This window comes from Chiloscyllium punctatum, chromosome 26 (assembly GCF_047496795.1).
Source record: "Chiloscyllium punctatum isolate Juve2018m chromosome 26, sChiPun1.3, whole genome shotgun sequence".
NCBI classification, from domain to species: Eukaryota; Metazoa; Chordata; class Chondrichthyes; order Orectolobiformes; family Hemiscylliidae; genus Chiloscyllium; species Chiloscyllium punctatum.
This window is the reverse complement of record NC_092764.1, coordinates 52,560,463-52,569,673: the sequence shown is the minus strand read 5'-3', so window position 1 is coordinate 52,569,673 and position 9,211 is coordinate 52,560,463. Positions and strand designations below refer to the sequence as shown.

General features: G+C 40.5%; 1 protein-coding gene across 2 annotated transcripts in view; it reads right to left on the bottom strand.

The window, feature by feature from the left end:
- Positions 1–1,381: 1,381 nt before the first annotated feature.
- The window catches only part of slc12a4 (solute carrier family 12 member 4), a 157,204-nt gene continuing 149,374 nt past the window's right edge, over positions 1,382–9,211 (bottom strand). Inside the window, exon 24 of one of the 2 annotated variants that reach the window (XM_072547396.1) lies at positions 1,382–2,496. In XM_072547396.1, coding sequence (XP_072403497.1) covers positions 2,405–2,496 — 92 coding nt within the window. In that variant the 3' untranslated portion in view covers positions 1,382–2,404. The remainder of the gene's footprint in view (positions 2,497–9,211) is intronic. The other variant, XM_072547398.1, reaches the window with a different exon arrangement.

The window sequence follows — 9,211 nt, the reverse complement described above, 5'->3', positions numbered from 1 at the left end:
TTTAAGGAAATATATTATTCTGGTGTAGAGGGATTGTCTTATGAGCAAAGGTTAAACAGGTTAGGACTCTACACAATGGAATTTAAAAGGATGACCAGGTGATCTAATTGAAACAGGATGCTTAAGGAACTTGAAGGGTAAATCTCCTCAATCCCCTCATGGGAGTCTCAGAATTAAGGGGCGCAATTTAAGACTGAGATGAAGAATTTTTTTCTTTTAGAAGAATAAGCATCTTTGAATCCTCTGGCCATAGAGAGCTGTGAAGGTAGAGTTCTTGTGAATATTTAAGGCTGAGATAAATATTTGATCAGTAGGGAAACCAAGGTTTATAGGGAAAACAGCAGGGAAATGGACGTGAGGAGCCTCCGATCAGCCATAGTCCTATTGTTTGGCAGAGTGAGCATGAGGGGCTGAATGGCCTACACCTGTTCCTCTATTTTATGGTCTAAGAAAGCAAGATAGAATAATGGGACACTTAAGTTTGACAATATTTCAGATTTTTCAAAATTCTGCACTCAGCCATATATTAAGCTATAATGCTTCGCTTTTCTAATACAGTTTGCATTAAAAGGACATCAATTATTAAACCCTATTCTGAGAATTCTGCAGAATATCTGTTCTTAGAAAACGCAAGGTGATTTGATTCTTGCCAAATCTAACTATTCTTCCATTTTAATCTCTTTAGTAAGAAATAGTTGGAAATAAAGATTACAGGGTCACACCGATCTTCACCTGGCATAGGCTTGTGAACATGCGTACATACATCTAGTCGCTGGGGTGATGGGACGGAAGGGAGGGAATTCTGGTCTCTATTCTTTACAGAATAATTAGATTCCCCTCTGCTTGGAATGGAGACATTCTCACTCTCTCTCTCCACGTCTCAGTTGTAAGTTTATATTTTTATTTTGGAGGGAAGGGGTTAATGATGGTGGGGGGTTGCTATGGAGAAGAAACCAAGTAAGAAATAAAACTCAAGGCTTTACCGACAACTGCCGGTGAAAAAAAATGTTGGATCAAAAAGATTGAAGATAATGATCAGTTTTCAATGATTAAAAATGAAAAAAAAAACATTTCACATCCAAGTTTATATATAATCTAAGCTCCACAGACACACGGCTATCTTGTCTGAAGCATGTTTTAAACACCACTGCTAGGTTATATTAGCAGGTTTGCTGTGCCACTGCATGTGTAAATTGCTGTGCTACATTGATAAAATGAAGACAGACAATTACGGTTAGGGTTAATACATTACACTAATGTGTTCATTTTTCTGAATTTAGCTGCACTCAACCACCTTATTCAAGGTGATAAACTTATCATACAACTTGCAGATTTGAACATCGTTTGATACCAGAACTCAAACACATGATCAATGCTTACCAAGCAACTTCCCTGATATCAAAACAAAGTTTGGTTTGAGAAACCTTGTACAGTGCTTTATTGAGAAAAATAACATTTTGTTTATGATAAACAAAAGCACATTATAGCAAATGAAAAGCTCCAAATAGAAGAATAATTTAACAGCTGACAATAGTTTTGCAAAAAATTTCAACTGAACAAATAGCAGCTCCTTTTCTTGTGCAATTACCAGCTTACCATAGTTGGGACCAGTTTTGGACACTGCATACGAGGCTACAGTACATTTATTTAGAAAGTGATCCACCAACTAATGGTCCTAATTATTTTCAGTAATGCTACAAGAAAAGCCATATAGTGCTTTTTATTCTGGACAACATGAAAAAAATAAATACTAAAATAAATAGGGCTTTTTTGCCGAGTACACAATCACAACCCTTGGAAGATACGGCGAGACAGTTTGGATCTCACAATTTCATAATTAGTGTCTACTGTGAAAAACACTGTTAAAAACTATCCATTAACAAACAGTTAAACTTGCCAAAATATCTTAAAATCCATATTCTGTAATACACCAAATGTAGTGCTGGAGCTATCACTCCAACTTGTGATTCTGCGAGCTGTGTCCTTATGTACAATTGTATAAGGTTGCATTACCATCGAGCTGTTTTAGCAGCTAATTTCACTAAATGCATTGTCAACTGACCAAGAAAGCAGTGCAAAGCTCAATACTGACTTACCAAACAAGGATTCCAAGCTCAAAGTCCAAGCTTATTCCTGGCACAAACCTTCTTCTAGCAACACATTTGTAACAACAGCCGGATTTTAAATTTTTGGATGCACTACAGATGTGCGCTGAACTTTCAAAGATAATTGCATTTAATTGGAACAGCACTTATTGTACCAGCTGATAGTCTGAACTTGAAAAATGAGCCATGGGAATCTTTGTCCGAGAAATTGACCAACAAAAGGATTGTATAATAGAGCAGTGTATTGAATGTCTTCTGTGGTCAGCTTGCCACCAAGTGTCTTCAGAAAGTAGTTACATTCAAGAATAAATAGTGATAACTTCACAACCACCACCTCGTACCAACAGTACTCTCTCCAAACCTTCTGTAAGTACCTCCAGAAATTCCATATCTTCAAACAACGTGTCAAGGATATCTGATAACAGTCCATTTGAAAACATTGTTCACATATTTTAGGTTTGTGCTATAACATAGTTGTAGTTGTCTATGAGTGCAAAAATGCCCAATTAAGAGGTTTTAAAAAGAAATATTAGCAATGATCGAACCTGAAAGGATGATTAACTTTAATAATTATGAAAATAACTAGCCTATCTTGTGCTCAGCATACTACAGCAGGGAAGGCCAAACCATTTTCAATTGCTTTAATGACTGTCCCAGCATCATGTATTGCTGGCTCGTTGGTCTAGGGGTGTGATTCTTGCTTCAGGCGAATGGCGCGAATGCGAGAGACCACAGTTTCAAATCCCGGGTTAGTCATGGTGTTCTGCTTAGGACGGCAGTAGGGCTCAGTGGTTAGCACTGCTACCTCACAGAGTCAGGGACCTGGGTTCAATTCCACCCTCTGTGGAGTTTGCACATTCTCCACCCCCTCCATGTGCATGAATTTCCTCCAGGTGCTCTGGTTTCCTCCCACAGTCCAAGATGCGCAGGTTAGGTGGATTGGCCATGTTAAATTGCTTGTAGTATCGAAGGATATGCAGGCTAGGTCGGTTAGCCATTGGAAATGTGGAGTTACAGGATAGGGAAGGGTGTTTGTCTGGGTGGGATGCTCTCCAGAGGTCAGTTTGGACTTGTCGGGCTGAATGGCCTGCATTTACACTTTAGGGATTCTTTGAGGAAGAATTCAAACACAAGATTGCTGATGACAGTACAGAGTTAAATGCCACTTGCAACTTCTTGGATAATGAGGAAACTTGCTCAAAGACAGACGAGACCCAGATATCTTAGTGTTTGGATAATAAGCCAAAGTAAAATTGTTGCCATACAAGTGCTAGGCATAACCATCCCTACAGTATAGTCTTGCAAATTACACTGAAATAAACAGTATTACCAACACAGAATCCCTCACCATCAACATGCTGGGGATGACCGGGTGAGTGTGGTGGAGTGGGAAGAAAAGGATCACAAACAACCAGAAGTTTAACTGTAAGAGCCACATAAACACTTTGGGCACAAGTGAAATAAGTCAGAGCTGTGTATTCAGTATGACTTGCTTATCTGGGACTCCTGCACAGCTTGACACAGGCACATGATGGCATACTCCCTATTTGCTTTGGTGAGTATATCACCCAAATGCCCAATCTCTATCATTCAGGCCAAAGAGGCAGCAGGTGCACAACAGCACTACCGCTTCTACTTCCCTGTTGAAGTCACCCACAATCCTGACTTGAAAATATATTATCTTTACTTTGACATCTTGAAGCTTGAATCCTGAGATTGTGTGTACTTGCACTGTGCAGAGTACATTCAGGATATTTACCACAGAGACAGCAGTCTTTCAAGAAAACAGATCACCATCAAGGGTGGTACTGGAAGGGCAATAAAGCTCACACTCCATGAACTAGTCAAAAAGGGGACCAGGGACCATGCACCAGAGCCTGACAAAGTGACTTGTAGGAATGAAGAACCCTCGTGGTTTGAAAGACATTCTAGAAAAAGAAAGTTGGGAGAAATTTGAATAGATTTAAACAAATAGAAGAAAGTGTGTTTTGAACTTGAAAGTGCTAGCAGGCCAGGCACCGATAGAGATCAGAGAGCCGAGGAGTGATTGGCATGTAAGATTTGGTGCTGGGTAGGTCACAGGCAGGAAATATTTGTATGAATTGAATTTGCATAGCATGAAAGGAGGGAGGTCAACAAAGAAAGAAACAGAATAATACTCGAAGGATGACATTAACTCTACATGAGAAGTTCAAGTGTGGATGAACTGAGGCAGATGAGAAGCAGTGTTATTGTAGAGGAGGTAGGAGGCACCTCTGTGCGGTGAACAGTTTAGGGGCTTTATTTAGCTTATGTTTAAATTGGATAGGAAGACTGCAGGTGGATCCAGCCCAATATATGGACTGATCCAGGGGCAAAGGAATAAAGCTTACTCTGGAGTCCAAAAGATGATAACTTTGGTGTTCCAAGATTTAACTTAAGCAAACTGGCCTCCATCTAGGGTTGGATATTATGTAGGTGTCCAAATCACATGAGCATGTTGACAGAGGTAGGAGAAAGGTAAGGATTGGTTGTCAATATGCACGTGGATGCTGAATGCACATTTCCAGATGATGTTAGTTGACTAAAGAGAGGCTTGGGATAATATGGAAGGATTATAGATCATGATCAAACTTTAATGATCATATAAAACATAAGTTTGCCTATGATCATTCCAGCTTTAGCAAGGAATGAAAACCAAATTGAATATTTTCAAGCACAAACCTACATGGAAAATAAAACATTCAAAAAGGAAATTGTCGGAAAACAGAGAAGGGGGGGGGGGGGGGGGGGGGAGGAGTAGGACTAATTAGAGTCACAGATGTACAGCATGGAAACAGACCCTTCTGTCCAACCCGTCCATGCCGACCAGATATCCCAACCCAATCTAGTCCCACCTGCCAGCACCCGGCCCATATCCCTCCAGACCCTTCCTATTCATATATCCATCCAAATGCCTCTTAAATGTTGCAATTGTACCAGCCTCCACCAAATCCTTTGGCAGCTCATTCCATACACGTACCACAAGCTGCATGAAAAAGTTGCCCCTTAGGTTTCTTTTATATCTTTCCCCTCTTACCCTAAACCTATGCCCTCTAGTTCTGGACTCCCTGACCCCAGGGAAAAGACTTTGTCTATTTATCCTATCCATGCCCCTCAATTTTGTAAACCTTTATAAGGTCACCCCTCAGCCTCCGATGCTCCAGCGAAAACAGCCCCAGCCTGTTCAGCATCTCCCTGTAGCTCAGATCCTCCAACCCTGGCAACATCCTTGTAAACCTTTTCTGAACCCTTTCAAGTTTCACAACATCTTCCGATAAGAAGGAGACCAGAATTGCACGCAGTATTCCAACAGTGGCCAAACCACTGTCCTGTACAGCCGCAACGTGACTTCCCAATCCCTGTACTCAATATTCTGACCAATAAAGGAAAGCATACCAAAAGCCTTCTTCACGATCCTGTCTACCTGCAATTCCACTTTCATGGAGCTATGAACCTGCACTCCAAGGTCTCTTTGTTCAACAACACTCCCTAGGACTTTACCATTATGTGTATAAGTCCTGCTAAGATTTCCTTTCGCAAAAAACAGCACCTCGCATTTATCTGAATTAAACTCCATCTGCCACTTCTCAGCCCATTGGCCCATCTGGTCCAGATCCTGTTGTAATCGGAGGTAACCCTCTTTGCTGTCCACTACACCTCCAATTTTGGTGTCATCTGCAAACTTACTAACTGTACCTCTTATTCTTGCATCCAAATCATTTATGTAAATGACAATAAGTAGAGGGCCCACCACCGATCCTTGTGGCACTCCACTGGTCACAGGCCTCCAGTCTGAAGAAAAACCTCCACCACCACCCTCTGTCTTCTACCTTTGAGCCAGTTCTGTATCCAAATGGCTAGTTCTCCCTATATTCCATGAGATCTAACCTTGCTAATCAGTCTCCCATGGGGAACCTTGTCAAACGCCTTACTGAAGTCCATATAGATCGTAACTACCGCTCTGCCCTCATCAATCTTCAGTGTTACTTCTTCAAAATACTCAATCAAGTTTGTGAGACATGATTTCTCACGAAAAAGCCATGTTGACTATCCCGAATCAGTCCTTGCCTTTCCAAATACATGTACATCCTGTCCCTCAGGATTCCCTCCAACAACTTGCCCACCACCAAGGTCAGGCTCATCGGTCTATATTTCCCTGGCTTGTCTTTACCGCTCTTAAGAGTGGCACCACGTTTGCCAAACTCCAGTCTTCCGGCACCTCACCTGTGACATCGTTGATACAAATATCTCAGCAAGAGGCCCAGCAATCACTTCGCTAGCTTCCCACAGAGTTCTCGGGTACACCTGATCAGGTCCTGGGGATTTATCCACTTTTAATCGATCCAAGACATCCAGCACTTCCTCCTCTGTAATCTGAACATTTTGCCAGATGTCACCATCTATTTCCCTACAGTCTATATCTTCCATATCCTTTTCCACAGTAAACACTGATGCAAAATATTCATTTAGTATCTCCCCCATTTTCTGTGGCTCCACACAAAGGCCACCTTGCTGATCTTTGAGGGACCCTATTCTCTCCCTAGTCACCCTTTTGTCCTTAATATATTTGTAAAAACCCTTTGGATTCTCCTTAATTCTATTTGCCAAAGCTATCTCATGTCCCCATTCTGCTCTCCTGATTTCCCTCTGAAGTATATTCCTACTTTCTTTATACTCTAAGGATTCACTCGATCTATCCTGTCTATACCTGACATATGCTTCAGTCTTTTTCTTAACTAAACCCTCAATTTCTTTAGTTATGCAGCATTCCCTGTAACTACCAGCCTTCCCTTTCATCCTGACAGGAATATACTTTCTCTGTATTCTTGTTATCTCATTTCTGAAGGCTTCCCATTTTCCAACCGTTCCTTTACCTGCGAACATCTGCCTCCCATCAGCTTTTGAAAGTTCTTGCCTAATACCGTCAAAATTGGCCTTTCTCCAATTTAGGACTTCAACTTTTAGATCTGGTCTATCCTTTTCCATCACTATTTTAAAACGAATAGAATTATGGTCGCTGGCCCCAAAGTGTTCCTTCACTGACACCTCAGTTACCTGCCCTGCCTTATTTCCCAAGAGTCGGTCAAGTTTTGCACCTTCTCTAGTAGGTACATCCACATACTGAATCAGAAAATTGTCTTGTATGCACTTAAGAAATTCCTCTCCATGTAAACCTTTAACACTATAGCAGTCCCAGTCGATGTTTGGAAAGTTAAAATCCCCTACCATAACTACCCTATTATTCTTACAGATAGCGGAGATCTTCTTACAAGTTTGTTTCTCAATTTCCCTCTGACTATTAGGGTGTCTATAATACAATCCCAATAAGGTGATCATCCCTTTCTTTTTTCTCAGTTCCACCCAAATAACTTCCCTGCATGTATTTCCAGGAATATCCTCCCTCAGCACAGCTGTAATGCTATCCCTTATCAAAAATGCCACTCCCCCTGCTCTCTTGCCTCCCTTTCTATCCTTCCTGTATTATTTGTATCCTGGAACATTAAGCTGCCAGTCCTGCCCATCCCTGAGCCATGTTTCTGTAATTGCTATGATATCCCAGTCCCATGTTCCTAACCATGCCCTGAGCTCATCTGCCTTCTCTGTTAGGCCCCTTGCATAGCAATAAGACCCAGTCCAGGCAAGGTGCCACATGCATGCACGAACAGACATTACACAGAAATGATTAAGATTAGAAGGCTTGTCACAGATGTGAAGAGCACACTCCTTATGCCAAATTGATTACTATATTAAATGAATGAACATTGTTACGCTTGCATGGTAATGTGTTATCTAACTAAGCAACTGTCAGGTCACAGATGGAAAGTTTCACTTGATCACAGCCCCAACATGCAAAGCATTCCACAGAGCAAGATACAAAATGTCCAACAAAAGTCACCCATTATTTCAAAAAGTTTATTTTGTAGGCTTCAGATGTCAAACTCTGGCTCATTATACTTCCTGACTGAGCAAGAAAGCTTGCATTAACTGATTAAAGAAAGGAGTAGACATTTAACAGAGAGACTCTGCTAGAAATATTTGGAAATTCAGATTCAGAATAAACAACAAGAAACATAGCATGCTTAAAATGGACAGAAGTTATAAATACAATTTCAGAGATTTTATTTAAGACTCTGAAAGATGAAACTAACTAGCTTTCTTTTGACAACTGCTACTTAGAATAGAATCAAAGTAAAAAGAAACAACATCTTACATTTTAAAAAATATTGAATGACTTGAAATTTGGAAACTTAATTAAATGTAAACTTATTTCCACAAATTAGTTTATTTGGCCTTTCAAAATTAACTTATCCCATTGCCAGGATGATATCTGCAGACTGCAATGTGCATTTAGCATACAATTCACAGCGTAGACTATACATCAAATTAATTACAGTTATAAAAGCAGCCAAAAAGCCATGTAAGAAGACAGCAGCTGGAAGTTTACTTTTTAAAGAATTTCTTCATGGGATGTGGGCACTGCTGGCAAGACCAGCTCTTGTTCTCGGTCACTAATTTTCTTTCAATGGAGTGCCTTGCTAGGCCAAATCAGTGGGTAGTTAAGAGTCAACCACATGGTTGGGGCTGGAGTCAAAGCAGGCCAGATTGGGCTAGGACAGCAGATTTCCTTCCTTAAACTACACTGAACCAGAAGGTCTTTTACAATAGTCAATATTGGCTTTCAAGGTCACCAGTACGGAGACTAGCTTTATTTTCAATACTTAACAATTGAATTTGAATTCCACCAGATTTTGTGTCAGGATTTAAACCCAAGTCACCACAGCATTAGCTTGTGTCTCTGCATTACTAGTCCAGTGACATTACCACCATACCATCAAATTCATATCAATATTAACATTTTCAGGTACAGTTGGCTCTGCTATAATGTGCATTTCTTCAACGTGAATTGGTTATAACATGATTGAAGAATTTAGACCATTATTTCTGGAACACAAACTTTCCTTACCTGTATTGGCTACAATGCAATTATGGTCCTGTTGGTTTAAATGATGCTGCTACCAGGCAAATTTCTTTTTTTATAACATGGGATCGCATGGGAATGGAATGATCACGTTATATCGGAACAG